General features: G+C 32.8%; 1 protein-coding gene across 3 annotated transcripts in view; it reads left to right on the forward strand.

The window, feature by feature from the left end:
• The first annotated feature begins 1,361 nt into the window (after positions 1-1,361).
• Positions 1,362-18,633, forward strand: part of Rgl (Ral guanine nucleotide dissociation stimulator-like) — a 48,580-nt gene continuing 31,308 nt past the window's right edge. Inside the window, exons 1-2 of one of the 3 annotated variants that reach the window (XM_018450779.1) lie at positions 1,362-1,711; positions 3,619-3,922. In XM_018450779.1, the coding sequence (XP_018306281.1) occupies positions 3,893-3,922 (30 nt within the window). In that variant the 5' untranslated portion in view covers positions 1,362-1,711; positions 3,619-3,892. Of the gene's footprint in view, positions 1,712-3,479; positions 3,923-18,633 lie in introns of those variants that run through there. The other 2 variants (XM_018450780.1, XM_018450781.1) reach the window with 2 other exon arrangements.

Below are 18,633 nucleotides of genomic sequence, written 5' to 3' on the forward strand. Positions count from 1 at the left end.
ATTATCACTTTTTGAAGAATTAATATTGTATGATAGAAGACATTCCTATAGAAAAAATGAAATATAGGCTAAATAAAATTCACGAATACAAAACTAGGTGCAAAGAATGATATTTACACAGCAAAAATTTAAAAAAGTCGTATAATATTATATTAAAAATATCATAGATAAAATAGTGCAATCCTTAATTCTGCAGCGCACAAAAAATATGCGGATTCAGAAATGGAGAAGCTGCTGTAGCAGCTCTCAGAAAGCAGCAACTAAAATGGCAAAGTGGTATAGCGATTCTAAACATGGCACGTGAAATCTCTCTTTCTCTCTCTCTCTCTCTCTCTCTCTCTCTCTCTTTACGGACGTTAGATGTGAAACACAACGTGGAACTTGAGGAAAGCAGAACCTAGAACTAGACCAATAAAATGGTAAGATTTTGCCATGCTGCAATATAGCCGAAAATGCGGAAATATGCGAAATCTTTTTAGATCAAAAGTATGCAATCGGTTTATAATAATTTTTATATGAAAATTTGAAGTACATATATTTTAGAAAAATAATTTTTTATTCATCTATATTTGAGAAATTTAAATTTTTTTTCAAGAAGTTTTAATTATTCTATTCATTCTTAATCTTTAACACGATTTCAATTAAAACTTAAATTAAATTCGGTTATCTTAAAGTCCGTTTAAAATTATTTTTTATTTAATTTCCTATAAAAATTTTAAATTCTTTTTTCTAAATACTTGCACAAGATTTTAATTATTTGCACAAGACTATAATTATTTAATTAATTTTGCAACTTGCAAGCCTTAACAATAAATATCCCGACATTTAAAATTTTGTCAAATTGAAGTCGTCGCGCGCGCGTCTTTAAAATTGTTTCTTCAAACCTAAGCACCATTTTAATTAAAATTTAAATTAAATTCGCGCGATTATTTTAAAATTCGCTTAAAATTACTATTAGTTTTAATTAAAACTTTGATTATCTTAAATGCTATCATTAACATTAAATATCTCGACAACATTTGGATTAAAAGTCTGTGAAATTGAAATCTTCCTAAAATTATAGGAAAAATTTTTTCATCCTTGGAAAAGAGACTCGTCGCGCCTTTGAGATTCTTTCTCCAAAACTAGGCGCCATTTTAATTTCTCTGCGCCAGGCATTGAGGTTCATCGATCCGTCCCTGAATACCCTCTCCTCAACAAAGCCGAGGGGAGCACCTCCGTTATAACAAATGGCGATACCGTCGTAAGTACCTGCTCCCCACCCCGTATCTCGTCATGGTGGGAAAAAGTCCGTCACACACCGGTACATATCTCCGGCGTGACGGTGGTTGCCACACTTGCCACACAGTCGCACACCGTGGTCCGACTCGCGAGGGAAGCTCGGGAATCCAAACGGTTGGAAATTTTCCCGGCGCGCGTCGTGGCTGAGGCGCGCGTCCCCCACGGTCCCGCCTTTACATTTTTCCTTTCGCAATCTCAAGAGCGGGGACCCTGTGTGGTGGTGCCCCGGTCCCCTTGTACCGTACCGCACCGTACCGTACCGTGCCGTTCGCGGGGAACGGCACTCGCTCGCTCGCCCGAAAGAGAGAGAGAAGTCTCCGCCCGTCCGTTCGTTCGTTCACGTTCGTTTGCGAGCGATTCGTCTCGACGTACCCGAAAGTATCGGAAGTGCAATTTCGGAGTTCGAAGATCGCACAGTGTGGATCGTAAAGTGAGTGAAATTCCAAGGGGAGGCTCGGAGCGAACGAGAGAGAAAGAAAGAGAGAGAGAGAGAGAGAGAGAGAGAGAGGAGCGACGACGTGCTCGGAGGTGTCGTTGACGTTTGGTGTGTCAGTGTCCTCTCTCGGACTCTCTCGCGCCTGCACTTGCCGCATTGCTCTCCATCTCGCTCTCTCTCTCTTTCTCTCTTTCTCTCTCGCTTGCACTCGCTCTGGCTCTCCTGAGAGTGCGTGCGAAGGGAGCGTGGAAGTACTCCGCAAGAGTACTCCAAAATTTAGTGACTACATATCGCAAATAGAGACATAGTTTATATTTTATTCCTAAAACCCAAAAGTACTATTCTCTTCAGATTTCTGCAGTTGTCTCTCTCTTTCTTGACGTGATGCGTAAGATATCCCTATCCGGCTACTATAATCCTATGTCCCTAGAGATCACTATAGTCTTTATCGCTCTATCCACATAACTGTCCTTCTCTTTCCCGAGAGTCCAGTGGATATGTTGACAAACATAATTCAAATATGATACTATAAAATCTTCGGAGAAAGGGTTGTTTCTCAACTATTATTTTTATAGTACATTTTTTCTTTTTCTTACGTATACTATGTGATCTTTACTATAGCCTTATCTGATTATTTGCAGTCTTCTATTCAACTATTACTTTTATAATTCTCCACTATATCCTTCAACTATTATTATTCGTTATATAGTTTAAATTTTATATAGCATGGATATGTTAAAAAAGATAATCCAAATATGATATTATAAAATTTTAGGAAAGAGGATTATTACTCAACTATTATTATTTATCATACGGTTCAAATTTTATAGAGTGAATATGTTGACAAATATAATCCTAATATGATATTATGAAACCTTAGGAAAGAGAGTGTTATCATTCAACTATTTTTAACATGATATTTCATTTTTAAACTTCCTCAACTATTACCCTGCAACTATTATTATTTATCATACAGTCCAAATATGGTACTAAAGTATTTTATGAGAGAGGATTATCATCAACTATTGTAATAGTATTTTCTTTTTTTACACATATATGATCTGTGACTCTATTCGATTATTATAGACTGATATTATTATCAGTCTCTATTCTTTCTATAATTCCTCAACTATTACGATTCAACTACTATTATTATAGTGTTTCTTGTCTTTTACTTACGCAGTAAGTCTTGTCCGATTACTAGGTGATATCATTGTAGCAATTTCCATTCAACTATTACTTCTTTAATTCTTTAGCTATCTATTCAACTATTATTATAGTGTTCCTCTTTTCCTTGTGAATATGTAGTCTTTATAGATCCTATCTGATTATTATCAAAGCTGATTATTACATCATTATTGCAGTCTCTATTGTTTTTATAATTCCTCAACTATTATCTTTCCACTATTATTATTCATGATATAACTCAAATTTTATGTAACTAATTATTTTACTTAAATGACAACTTCTATCGTATTGTCGCGTCCAACATCATCGTTATTATTTCTAATGTTCTGCTTCTACTACTGAATCTTTCATTGTGTCAATTAAAAGTTTATATACTATCAGTGTTCATACAAAAATTTCTTCATCTAAGTCTGTATTTTTATTAGCCATGTATTTATATTATTTTTTCAAACATATCTTCGTATTCTACCCATATTTCCACGTTTCATTCCTCTTCCTGTCCTCATTATCTTCGCATCGCAAAAATCTGACAAATATATAAGGATCCTCTTAAATATATTTCTTCTCTTTTTCTTTCCATTTTTCTACTTCGTTTTCCACTTCGAGACGACTAAATCCATAGCAATCCTCACTATCGTCCTTCCTCTCTTTCTTTCCCACTTTCGCCATCTTTGTCACTTTATTTTTCCTTGAAAAGTGGTGTTTTGTCCCAGAAGAAGCGGACAGTCTTAAAAGGAGGAGAAGGTATTTCGGCGTCGTACGGCGCGATGCTGGATGATAGATTAGGCCCGGAGCGGTTATCACAGGTAGAGTCCCTCGGGAACGATCCCGTTTGGGGAGCAGGCCTCGGCGCAGAATGACGAGCGTCGTCAGCTCGTGCTGCTGCTGCCGGAAGCGAAGCCGCGAAGAGGAGCAACGAACAGCCCGGCGACGAAGACGACGACGACGAGCGACGAGTTTGGGTCCCTCTAGCGTCAGTGGGGGGCTATGAGCACTGACAATGGGGACGAATCCTTGGTAATTATCGTGCCTTTCTCTTTTTTTTTTTTTCATCGCCCCCGCATCCGCTCTACCGATGTTTTCCACTATCCTTCGGGTAAATGTGTTGAGCGACTTTTCCATCGTCATACGTTTGTACGAGCGGTGTGTTAAGTTACACTTTCATATTGCGTCGTTTGAAGTTTTACATAAATAAAGGCAATGACACCTGATTTCCTTCTCTCTTTCGATTTTCTGTTTTTTTTTTGCATTATTTCCTCTTTTTTAATTAATTTGGAAACATTATTCCGCTTTTTTTTTGTAATTAAGGGTGTCGTTATGTACGGGAAAAACGGTTTTGCTAAAGTATTTAAAAATTCAGCTGGATATATTGACAATAATTTTGTGTGTACTATCTAAATAATTATATTAGATTCAAACTGATCGTTGGAATGTTAAAACTTTCTGTAGCATTGTCATTCAGCTTAAGCATCCTACATAATTATTTTGATGGCCTAATATGTATGAAATTATTTTCAGATCTGTACCTAACTAATTTGTTGACACTTCTGTGTATGATTTGAATTATAGAAAATATACAATAAATACTTTACGAAAAATATACTTACGCGAAATGTTATCGCGCGTTTTGATATATTCGGACACTTGTTTATTCTGCGGTCTCTATTTACTATTAATTTCTATTTCATTAGAATTTTTCTGACGTAGTCAATTTATAGATATCACTGTATCTAGTTTTCACGGCTGCGAAAATATTATACGATAATGTATTCTAAGCTTACACTGTTCGTTCTTTCCTTCCTTCTCTCTCGCTATCGCGTGGAAGGATTGTGGCTGGATTTGAAAGCCCATTCCTGACGTAACGCGGTCACGGATCGTACGTTTTCGTTTCCGGAGGTACGACGTTTGAAGACGCGATCGATAGAGACTACTCTGACGAATTATTTTGCCACTGTTTCTTTATTTTGGCACGTTCATGTCACTAGCAATTGTCATTTTAACAGTAACATTTTGATAAGAATTTCTAAGTCTTAATAACTATCTAATAATTTAATAATTATAAATTGAGTAAAATACAAGTAGAAAATCAATTATTTATTTGATATTATTTCTTTGTATTTCAGAAAATCCTGAAAAGATCGACAAAGTTTTAATTATCGCCCAAATTTTTCATGCCTAAATAAATAATGTTTATCTTTCAAAACTAACATCCTCTATACTTTAAGAAAACATCCCGGAATTTTTATTGCTCCGAAGCATTCTCGAAGAATTAAGAGCTTCCCGAAATTTTTTGGAGCATCGACAATCTTATAAATCTTAAAAACCCAGAAAAATCCAAGAATCTCTGTATTAATTTACATAAAACGGACAAAATAAAATTTACGTAAAACGTAAAAATATCAAATTCTTTGCATAATTCTTGTAAAAGCGAAATGAAGAGAGTACAGAAAATCTGATCTACAGGCATTTCTTCGCAGCTAATTAGGTCCTAATCAAGCCGAACCGAGAACTTGACAGTCGATCAGCTCCGCTAATCGATTTCTACCTTCACTTCCGCTTTTCAGCGACGTTTGCTCGTGCTGAATGCGACATGCCTCGAAGCTGTCCAACTTGTATCTTTGTTGCATATCGGTCGTGTAAAGCGATAGAGCGCCAACCATGTTGCTGTTAAGTTTCATTTAAGCCAGGGTGTTAAATCGACATCATGTTGCTGTTGATGTCAATACTATGAAAATTATTAAGATGGTTATAGAATTCCCTTTCCACTACACTTTAAAAAATACGGATGTAGAGTTTTAACACTACGAGTGTTAAATATAATTCTCACTGTGTTGGTGCTGATATAAAATGATTAACATAGTGTGTGTGTTGGATTTAACACCATGTTGCATGATGTTAAATCATTTAAACCAGAGTATTAAACTCATGAGTATTAAGGCCCCTCTACAATACGTAGTAAGCTTAGTTTAAGAAGTAAGAGTAAGAAATTGGCTAATCACAGTCGATTGTGAAAAAAATAATCGACTGTGATTGGTCACTTTCTTACTCTTACTTCTTAAACCAAGCTTACTTCGCATATTACAGACGACGTCTTAAATTAAACCCATGTGTTAACACCAACACTATGAGAATTAAGGTGCAGCCACAGTAGAAGGAATAAGGAATTAGGAATAAGGAATAAAGATTTCAACCTATCAGATATCGGATACACCGGAATACACGGTTTCTGATAGGTTGAAATCTTTATTCCTTATTCTTAATTCCTTATTTCTTCTATTGTGGCTGCACTTTTATACATATATAAATATCAGCATGGTATTAAATACACACCCATATTTTTTAGAGTACAGAAGGCGTCCTTGATACCTCGCAAACTTCTCCATCTCGTTTCGCAACTTTCATGCAATTTGTTGAAATTACCAGTGTTATAACTCCCCTCGTAAATCGCAGTTTCAAGTCGCGCGTTTCCACATAACTCCGACTCTCCCTTATCTTTCGTGCGAATCGTAAGGGAAATGTCAAGGATCTTGCGCGTGCGAGGTACCCGTTCGGGTGATTCCCCGATACAACGCTTCCGCGATGACGGTCGACGTTAATGGGCAGAAAATTACGGTACCGATATATCACGTTTGTGCAATCGTCACCCAGGTGTCCCTCGCTGGCCTGACATTGGTTCTTGACTCGCCGTCACGTTTCTACGAACGTTATCGACGATTATCGCGAGTCCTTCGGCGCGCCCGTGAAACGTCCTTATCAACGTTCGTCGTGTGCGATAAATTTTCCTGGATCAATATCGTCGTTTGTTCTCGTCGCCAAATCATTCGAATAACGTTTCAGGATTATCACTGCAGCTTCTATCAATTGAAAGCATTTTCTCTTTCAAAGGAAATGTGACAAAAAGTTGAAGATTAGATATAAAGAAGTTTCTAACGAAGAATTTGAAAAAATTCTTCCATATCTAATCTTGCAACTAGAGTAGTCTTATTTCTTCAACTAGCCTTAACATTCAAGTGTGGTCTTATTCCTTGAACGCGCGTTTCCGCGAACTTCTTTTATAAGACTCGTAATTTGCGTAAAAATAAAAATATTAATATGATAATTAATAGAGGAAAAGGTGCTAATGTGAGCCTTATTTAAAATTAGAATATAGATAATTAATATCGTTCTTTATAAAATGTTTTTAATTTGTTCTTAACTAGATAATAAAGTTATAAAACAATTGTCACGGCCACTTTATGTTGACAATTGTTTATCTATTATGAGATATGTCGTTGTTCTTTGATATGATTTTTAATGTCAAGTTTAACGTGGTTTAAAGTTCGTAAGTAACGAATTTGTAACCTAAATTAATTCTTAAAGTGCTACAGTAAATTTGTGATGAGTTCAGTATTATTGCTAGGATATAATTAAATGTGAATCTTGTTAATGTTTCTATTGGGTTTCTCAACAAGTAAATAAGTGCGTCCTGGGATTTTTTAAATGAAAAATACTGCAGGATGTTGTTTTTTTTTTATAAATCTTTGATTATCATTTAAAAAAATCCTTAGAAGGAGGTTGGACTTTATAGAAAGTCCAAATAGACCTGAAAAAATCAGATAGTCATATTATAACATCTTTTTTCATTTAAACAAGTTTTCCTATTTTTTAAACTGTCTTAATTATTTCAAGTACGTTTTGTATTAAATTTCGATTAATAAATTTAATTTGCAATTTCATCACTTAGGTTAGGTTAGAATATAATTAAAAAATAAAAAAGAAAATGAGAGCCCACATTACCATTTTGTTTCTAATCATTATAATAAACAAAATTTCTTATAGATTGAATATTTTTAATCCAAAAAACGTTTAATTTGATTACTGTGTCTCGAAATTCGATGATAACTAATTTTTATTCTGATATTTAAAAAATCATTCTGAGCGAACAGATTTTATTGTCGGGTTCTATCGAGCCTTCGTATTTCATGGTGATCAAAGCGCGATCGAGTGCGACATATCGTTCTCATTCTTACGGGACAGACAGGTTGCTTCATCACTCTGGGAAAGTTCCGGCAGCGAACTGGAAAAGCGCAGCTAGTTCCAAATTGGGAATCCATTCCCGGCCGGTCTATCTGCTCCGATGAGCCGCGTATCGCGAGAGGCCTGAGACGCTTACGGAGAATGCAAAGTAATACGTGTCAAGTCTAACGAGGCGCGTCGCGGAATGCAGACAGGAGGCGAAGGAAAACATGGTGCAACGTGGGAAAAAATAAGGCCGGATCGAAGTGTAGCGAAGATTGAGCTTAATATTCTCCAAGATATGTAATTGTCTTCTATTGTAAATCCGTCAAGAAGCAGATATCTCTTCAGATAATAATAAAGAAATAACATAGAAGTAATTATAGAAAGATACCCGATATCGTTTACAATTATACAAAGATACCCGACTTCTTTCTGATTTTTATTATACAATTAAAAACATCGCACGTCTTATAATTAATTATATAATGATGCAGTTTTTCAAATTAAGCATTACGTATTGCCAAAATTAAACATAATTTTATACCTTGAACGGTTCGTATAAGATTTTCTTTCATAATGTTGCAATTTGCACGAAAACTAATTGATATTTATAGTGCAAAGATTACATGTATAAAATTCTAATCCAAACATATCTCATTTAATTGATTATTATTAATTTACTAATTAATTATTATTAATAAATATGAGAGAACGCCAATAATCAATCGGTCAAAGTTAGATGTTATGAATATAATACATATATTCTTAATTTCTAAATTTAATTATCTCAGATGTGACTGTGCGCCGGAACGTTCGGACATTAACCACAATCGATCTGAGACGTTAATAATACAAATATGGTAAGGCGCCGAAACATTCAGACATACCTATATATAAAGAGTGTCCAAAAAGTTCCGGGACACCTGAATATCATGGAAAGTATAAGTATTACAGAAAAATGTTTCAGACAAAGATGTAGGGTTCAAAAAGATCTCTTTACTGATCACATCCGTTTGACCTTGGGTAGCGTCGCCAAGGTCAGGTCAAAGTCACATCAATTTTTTTAAATGGAACACCCCATTTTTCATTGCATATAGTACATTGCAGGCTGTACCTCTTATTTTTATTTTGGCACTAAAAATTCATTTTTACGTAAAAATGAAAATAAGAGGTACAATCACCAAAAGCCTTGATCTTGACAAATGTTATCCAGGACATGATCCTGAACAACATTCAAGATGTTTTAGCCGTCGGTCGGATAACTCGCGTAATGCTAATGCCGGCTGTACTGTAAGCTTCGAGCCTTATAACTCGAAAAATACTTAACGAAAAAATATTTTATTAATGTTTTGGAAAGCTCTCGAGATGTGCTATAAGAATATGCAATGAAAAATAGGGTTTTCTATTTAGAAAAATTGATGTGACCTTGAGCTAACCTTGACAACGCCACCCAAGGTCAAACGGATGTGAATAGATCTTTTTGAACCCTACAACTTTTGTCTGAAACACTTTTCTGTAATATTTATACTTTCCATGATATTCAGGTGTCCCAGAACTTTTTGGATACTGTATATATATATATATATATATATATATGAATGTCCGAATGTTTCGGCGCTTATCATATTTGTATTATTAATGTCTCAGATTGTGGTTAATATCTGAACGTTTTGGCGCACAGTTATATCTGAGATAATTAAATTAAAAAATTAAGAATATGTATTAAATTCATAACATTTAACTTTGACCGATTATTGGCGTTCTCTCTCATATTTATGTATATCATTTACACGGTCGTACTTATTCTTAATTATTATTAATTTATATACTATAAATTTTATGAAAATGATAATCTGTGTAAAATTAATATCTAAGTAATTTTTTTCGAAAATATATACATAACGAGGGAATTTTTTAAATTTTGACATGTATACGTGATATAGTAAAATAGCATAGTAAAAAGAATCCAGGAAACGACAGGCTTGAAACTTGATCGCGTGTTACAGTTTCAAAGAGAAACCGCGACGATCGTGCGTGCCTAACGATATCGGCGTACTTTCGCAATTCTGACGTGCGAAATCACTAGCAGGGGGGGGGACACGAGTTGCGCGGAAAGGAAAAGAGATTCTTCTCGTTCCGTACCGTGAATTCAGAATGGACATCCGCCTTTCTCACGGCGAGACGTGAGAAGATCGGCCTGAGCGCCGAGTTATAAACTAGTGCGCGTATAGAGCTTCCCGCGCACCTCTATCGTATCCTTCAATTGGAGCAATCGTCTTTATCCGTGTATGGATCTACCCACACTTCGAATCCAAGTCAATTTCTCGCCGAGAATTGATAACTAGAAATTGTCGCAGCGAGATCAAATCGAGTGGGATGACGGATCAGGAGGAATGGCCTTTATAGCTGCTCCGATAGGAAATTTAGCCTCGATCCGAGTATTAGGTCCACTTAAAGCGATTAGCACGTTTTTCACGTCCGAAGAAGGCCAGGAGATACGATGATCATGACAATTATCCGATGACTCAAGCCCCTCGTTGAAAATCGCGCGATTGACTCAATTTAAGGATTGGAGGCTCTGCTCTATTTGGAATTCAAACCGATTATTTAATCGATATTATTACGCGACTTCGATATATTTATATTTATTCTTTCCAAAAATGTATAATTTTTATTTAAGTGGCATATAATTAAAAATTATATATTTTTCGCAATAAATTTATTTACAATTTTTCAGCACATTAACATCTTGCTAACATGATGCCGTGCATCAAAAATTGTCAATTAATTTAATTCGTATTATTCCAGTAGTTTAATTGCGTTTATAAGTCCGGAAAACCAAATTCGGCGCGCAGTTTGAAAGACTACAAATATTGTATATATGCAAGTTATAGCATATATATAATTCATATTAAATATTATTTAAAACATTAAAAGATCTAGCTTCGACTGTATAGGCTTCTAGTTTATCGAATGTGTTCCCATTTACGGTCTAAAAATGAGTTTCTTATTAATTACATATTTATTTAAAAAAAATTTTCATTAAAGTGTATATATTATACAAAATAAATGTATTTTAAGTGCCATTATTTAGAATAAAAATTAATATAACTATAACTATAATAATACTGTGATAATTATAATATATAACTGTAATAAATATAATTAATATTTATTAAATTAATACATATAAATATTTAAAATAGAGGAAAAGAGGGGGTTAAAAAAGGGAGAAAAAGGCTATAGATATGGAATAGGAGGGGATATAAAATACTCGCAACTAATATATAGTTTAACTAACACATCTCTCGGATGCATGCACACATTTCTTTACCAAAAGTTCAGTTACATAATTTGAAAACTAAATTCAAGGACTCCAAGACTGAAGTTATAAAATTAACATCAATATACTTCTTAAAATTACGTACAGAGTATACATCTGTAAAACTGTCCGTTATCTGCAAAACTGAAATGCAGCTTTTATGATAACGCAGTAAACATTAACAACCAGTGGCCACGTCATAACGTCTAAGCAGATTAAAGCAATTTTGTTGACAATAGCTCTCAGAATACATCGTAAATTATACAAGATACCGTGGTATTCCATAACTTCTTATCTATTTCATAACCGTCTTCTTTTCTCTACAACTTTTGTACACTACACGTGTCATGAGTTTCAAACATTAATTTTATTCTTATTAAACCATACTTTAAATCTTAAATATATCTCTTACATTCTTTTTACAGAAGACAAACTGTGATCGAAACATATGCGATATTTATGTTAATATTTTAATAATCAATGTTTAAACATTATGTAATGATATCGCGTTGACTCTTGTTGGCTATTATATTCCTCTTTTAATTTGATTTATTTGCAGAATTTTGTTTATATTAATCAAAATCATATTTTACTTAAAGATGTCAGATTCGAAAAATATTATACGTGGCGGCTCAATCAGAAGTGCTAAACGTTTAAGTGACTAATTAAAAAAACTATCTTAAAATGTTGACTGCTTGTCAGCTGGAATCACTATTGAACACATAAATTGATTGTTTATACAAATGTTCGATCGCCAGCAGTTCTCGCCAACATTCCGCGAGGAATGTCTAATCGTTTATTTTATTGTAACATCTGTGGCACACTTTTGTTTGAGGTTGCGACCCATGAAAGGAAACGAAACACATTTCGAGCACAATATTCTCGGTATAATAAAGCAATTAAAGATATTATAATCATCTTTTGTTTGAGAGAGAGAAAAATAATTGAATTTTTTATGTCATATCAAAGAAAATCAAAGGATGAATTTTACTTTTGTCTTAAATAAAATTTTTTAATTCAAATTACACGAAAATAGCAACATATGGAAGACGCTTAAATAATTTCTATAAATTCATTTATTTTTATTCTTTATTAGTTCAAGAATGAAAGTAGAGATAAAATTGATTTTAGGTTAATACTTACAAAAAATTAGAGGATTAAAAATGTATAGTTTATAAACAAAACAGCTTGCAGTAATCGATCGTTTGCATCATCTGCATGTATTGCGAGTACATCATACAATACATTACGTATGTACATAGCGGTTATGAAACAGAACTTGCCGGCGCCAATTTTTCTGCCGTGATTTCTGCCGATTAGCGGCGCATCTGGCTTTATGCGGATTAAACTTTAGCTCCTGAGAGGCGGCGTCGAGGCTTGACCGACTTGAAACTACTAACTGTTTTGACGAGTTTAACCTTGACTTCAATATATCGCTTCCGTCAGCGATTCTCGAAGGAAAACAGCTTGGTAATCGCGATAGCATAGTTTTTCTGTCTCACGACATACCCCTTTAACCCCTCGCCGTCTATATCGACTTTTTACCTTTTACCCTCATTCCATATTTTCAGGTCATATTTCATTTTTCTTCTGCGAAAAGTTGAAAGCACGCAAAGAAATCAATAAGTTACAGTTGTGTATAAAAATATACACACAAATTAAACAATGATTCTATAATTACATTATGATTATATTTATATAATTATGTTATTTAGGTTATAAAAATATATGAGAATCATTGTATTATAAATATCATAAATTTTAATTTTGTTATAAATAAATATATACAATACATATTACATAGATAATTTACGTAACTTTCGAGGAAAATATAAAATGAATTTTTTTAAGTGTTAGATTAAAATTCACATATAGTAACAAATGGAATAAGTTTTGTTTAAAGATGTATCAAATATAATTTCCGTACAAATATAAATGTTGTATACATATAAAAATTTAATAAGGTTAATATTTATGTTTAATAATTTTGTAGTTTAAATGAAAATTTTCTCATTCTGTCTCAATTATTTTTTAAAAACATATCTTTCTTATTGAAATAATTTTTCATCTAAGGTTCTAAATCGTCGTCAAACTTTTTGTATTACTTCCAAATACAATACAATATATAAAAATCTGCAATTTCTTCATTTTGTCAAAAAAGTACATTCTTAACGCAGACGAACGAAATTTTAAATAATATGCTTTCTTTTTGTAAAAGAGGAGATAATCTCGGGTCAATACGTGCGTGGGACATGCGTGATCCTGAGTCACGCTATCCCACGAAATGCTGCAACTCTTCAAGGCCTCCCATTGAAAATGATCATCGCGGCGATGATCCCGCGCGTTTCTAAAACGGGGCCTACGTAGGTTTCTTATTTAAATTCGCGATCATTGTGCGTTCTGCGATTGGACCGCGCGACTGGATCTTAATTGCGCCCGCGGGTCGCAATTATCGCGGCGATCGTACGTGCGTTGTGTGTGTACGTTATACGTGCTCGTCTCGCATTGTGCGCGGCGCGGACGAAAGTAAAACGCTGAGAAAAAACCGCGTTCTCCCGCGAGTTTCTATGCTTTCGCTAATCAAGCGATTATCCTGCCGACTCGAATTGAATGGGACGAGAAATTAGACGCCGCGACGATACTTAATCGCGCGACATCGTGAGTGCAACGATTTAATTCGAGGGATGGATTTATTAACTTGCGTAATCTTGCGTCGTGTGATACGATCAGTGTTTGCGTTATCTATATAAAATGATCTAGATATAATTATCTAAATAAGAAAATGGCGTCATCTTACATAGATTATTAGAATTTATGCTATCTGCATCTTTATCTTAAATAAAAGAAGTGTCATCTTTTTCAAATTAGAATTGAATCTAGATTAATAGGAATTATGGAATTTATATTATAGAATAATCTAGATTATATTAGAATTTATATTAACTGCATCTTTATCTTAATAAAAGAAGTTTTATACATACCTTATACAAGAGAACTTCGAGAAGTACAATTCTAATTTTAATTAAACTTTTTATAAAAATGCTCCAGCTGGTAATTAAAGAGACCTTCGATCACTAGTGCCGTTCAGATCTGGCGTTAAACTGTAGGTTCCATGTATCATTGGATATACCATATATATATGGATCCCCCAGACTGGAGGTTGGACATTAGGTCCAACAACCTAAAAAGATCCATTATTACGGAAACCTCATAAGAAGTTAGATCTTGTCCTCACTTTGAGATGTTGCGCCATCGAATGAATAAATGAACATTAATAGAACTTTTTATTACACAGTTGGAAAAAATATGTTGGATTTAACATAAATCACATGTCCCAAACGGTCCACTCAAATTTTTGAGTTAATTTTACACAAGATGAATATGTTCGAAGGTAACACAAATATTATGTAAGAGAATAAATATAAAGAAAGATAACATCGACACAGTTTCTAAACATACCGTGAGAACATATTTTTGTCAGAAAATTAATATTTATAAGTTAAATTAACACATTCATTTGTCTTAGAATGTACGTTTCAAAACACATTATTTTTATGTTACTTGTTCACTTACTCATAAATTGTGTTATTTTGACACTAAGAAACATTGAATATCAATTTCACAAAAAATCTTTAAATAACATAATCACATTATGTTAAATTAACACTCGAATATGTTAAAAAATTCAACACAAACTGTTAACACAAATGTGAGTGGACCGTTTCCAACACAAATACACAAATTTTTTTACTGTATAATAGAACTTTTTTATTTTATTAAGTTAATAAAGAATATAGGTTACATAAATATAAATAAATTTAGAAAATGTCAGTTGATACGAAAAAACGTTTTAAGAGGTGAAATCACCTTTCATAAGTAAAGCGGTTCTTTTCGTAATATTTCAGAAACCATTCAAGATATAAAAAAATGTCTAATACAAAAGTTTTAGAATAATATCACTTCTCTATTTATCTACGTCAATAATATTTAAAAAAATATCTTTTTTTAAATCATATTTTCAAAGTTATCTTATCTTTTATCTAAATAAATTTAAAATTAAATCATTTTTATTTTATCCAAGAGATACGTTTAAGTGTAATTTATTTTATCTTTATCTATGTAATTTTGAATTAATCTTTAAGCGAAACACTGGTCGATAATATTTGAACGCGCCGTTTGTCGCTCATATGGCACACATACGTAAAGTTTCAATTGATCGTCGAGTACACTGCCGATCTTTAATGTTCGTTAATGCTTCCTATATTAAATTAAGCTAGCTTCGACACTCAAGTTGAGCTCGCTTATCAATAAAAATCGTGCTGCAGTATAGTCGAGTCAGCACTGCTCGATAACGAGACTTGAGAGTGCGCAGGTTGATTACCGCTGGCGAAACACGTGCTCGAAGCCTTCGTTATCACGTGAAAGTAGAGAAAATTCACCTCTATTTGTGCGACACACACTCACTAATAGCTACAAACAAAAATATACATATGTATATGTACAAACAATGAGGCTGAATCCGGAATCTAATAACATAGAGAGAGAACGATTTTGTTTAGATCTAAAATTTTGCATGATATTCAGATATACAGTTTTGAAAATCATTTTGTTGGACTATCAAAATAATTATTGTATATTGAAAGCTAAAAAGTGATGAGCAATGCTGCAAAAAATCTTCTATTCTAGTAATCAATTTGAGTTGTCAACAAAATTATTTTAGGTGCACCAAAATTATTTTCAGATCTGTATTCAACAAAATTTTAGATTTTTCATTCAATAAAATTGTTCTTTTCGTGTAATAATCATGATAAAATAATTCATGCCTATCTTGACATTTTCATAAAGTCCAAAAATTTCCGGTTCAAGAATGGAGAAAGATGATAAAATGAAACATTTTTATTTTTCAATACAATTACTTTTCACTTTAAAACATTTTTTAGATTTTTATAGGACAATAAATCAATTGTTCTATATTTACCACTAAAAATACTTTGAATTTTTCAAAATAAAATTGAAAATAAATTTTTAAATTAAAGTTCATTTCAACGTGGAAAAAATTGATGATGAAAAAGTGATCTTCGCAGAATTAAAAATAAAAATACAGAATATTTTTAGTGGTATAGAAAAATTAATTTATTATTTTGAAAAATGTTGAAGTAAAGTGATTTTTTTACATTAAAAATGATTTCTTTACTTTATCATCTTCTTATCATCTTTAGGTCAAAATTTTATGGCGTATATCATGCTTTTGTTAGCTCTGTTTCTCCTAACATTAAATGCACTATTATTGCTATTGCATATATTTTAAATTTAATCGGTAATATTTATAATTATAAATGATTCCAATAGTACTAAAATTATAGTAACAATTTTTTTTTTAAAGTCTCTAAAAATTTCTAAAAAATTTGACTAACTTTAAATAGCTACAAAAGAAATTAAAATAAATATGCTATCAAAACGACATTATGTAAGCGATCGTTGTCGATTTTCATTTATAATTTTATAGTATAAACAATTAATTAATTACTATAAAATAATTCTTTTAATTTTCTTCTCTCTCTCTCTCTCACATTAACTGTCTTTACTTTTGTACGCCAAAATAATGGCGGATTGCACTTTTACATTTTGCGAGCGAAGTACGTCGAAAAAAATATTCTGGTCGCGCGACGAAGTGGTTTTTGGCAGCCATTTGTAAGAATATGTTAATCGTCTATTCTCAATCGGTTCGTTCGCGAGTTTAGAATTTCTTCGGCTTGATGATAGTTCTCGCTCGAAAGACGCTTTCTAAAAGGAAGAGAAAAATAAATGCCTCGTCAATACGGAGGTTAACGAACGTCATTTCGCCGAAGGCGAAATTTTTGCTGGACTCGTGGCTCCTCTCGAACCTGTACTCGTGAGTAGATACGACGAAAGTAAACGACTTGATCGACCAGCTGCTCAAATGACATCTGGCAAAAAGTCATCCTTCCATTACTTTACAGTTCTGCGAGATTAATCCTAATGTTTTTTTTCTCAAGCATAACTTTCTTAAACTCAAAAGCAATCAAAGTTGCGGTTTTAAAAGCAAACAGTGTTGAAGTTTTATTAAATTAAAGTTAAAATTTGTATTAAAGAAATCGTCAAAAAAGTTATTAATATAATTATTAAAAATAACTTTATGAAAATAATTTTAATATTATTAATATTAAAATTATTTAATATTAGGTCATTTTAAAATTATTAAAAATATTAAATTAAGAAAAATTGCGTACGTACATTTAAGTTGAATATAAAATTAATAAAACTGTCCAATTAGTACTAAAATATTTTTTTAACATTGTTACAAAAATATGAAATTGATATTAGAACTAATTTTTTTTCCGTTTGTTTCAATGTAAGATGACTCATGTTCATTTTACGATAACCGCTTCGAATCAACAGTTCCGCATTAACTACGAAATTAACGGAGTTTTTTGAACGCATATCGATTCGCTGGCCTCGTCCCACGATAACGATGACGTTGCTGTGACGCAATTAATGGTGGGCGCACTGCGTCACCCACATGACGTCCCTTTCGCCAGGAATGCGTCATGAATTCATCGTGTCATCAGATAACAAACAACGTAATAAGGAATTAACTGGCGATCGTTACTACCAGTTCAAGTTCAATACGGAGAGCTTCGTTGGAAATATACGGTGAAGGCATCCATGCATTTGTACGATCAAGATACTTTGTCGTGGCGATCGAAAGCCGCAAGCGAATTATTTCCTCAAGAGCGAGTCGACGAAAAACGTGATCGCAGCGCTTAGCTTCGACAGGAATCTAGAACTGGGCCCAATTCAAAACACATAATTTAAATATTTCGTAGAAAATGTAATAAAGAGAAAAAAAGTGTAATTCTATTTCTTTGTAGATTAAAATTAAATTATTATTGTAGTATAAAGTTATAATATAAATTTAAAAACAGAAATGAGTAAAAATTAAAAAGTTTTTTTAATATGTAAATGTTTGTAGAAACAATCTGTGTATTTTCTATTATTAAAAATAATTAAATAATTTATTTAAGTTATTTTTAAGCTATATATATATATTTAATTATTTAATATTATTTTATTATTACTTCATTTTTAATTATTTTTTTAAGTATTTTATTTAAATTATTATTTAACTATTTTATTTAAATTGTTTTAGAATTGTTTGGATTAAAAAATATGTTAAGGTAAAAATAAAATTTTAATTATCGAATAAAATTGTTAGGATAATATTGAATTATTTCACCGCAGCAGAAATTTGCAAGGCGATTTGAGCCGGGGATTTATCTTTTCTGGATACGCCCGTAACTTTTATTAAAAGATGCTGGAGAAAGCAGCTGATAGACGCATCTGACGACCGTTCCCTACAGTTTAACTTCAGCCGTCTGGGGGTTGT

The sequence above is a fragment of the Mycetomoellerius zeteki genome, unplaced genomic scaffold, assembly GCF_001594055.1.
Source record: "Mycetomoellerius zeteki isolate Tzet28-1 unplaced genomic scaffold, Tzet1.0 scaffold297, whole genome shotgun sequence".
NCBI lineage: Eukaryota > Metazoa > Arthropoda > Insecta > Hymenoptera > Formicidae > Mycetomoellerius > Mycetomoellerius zeteki.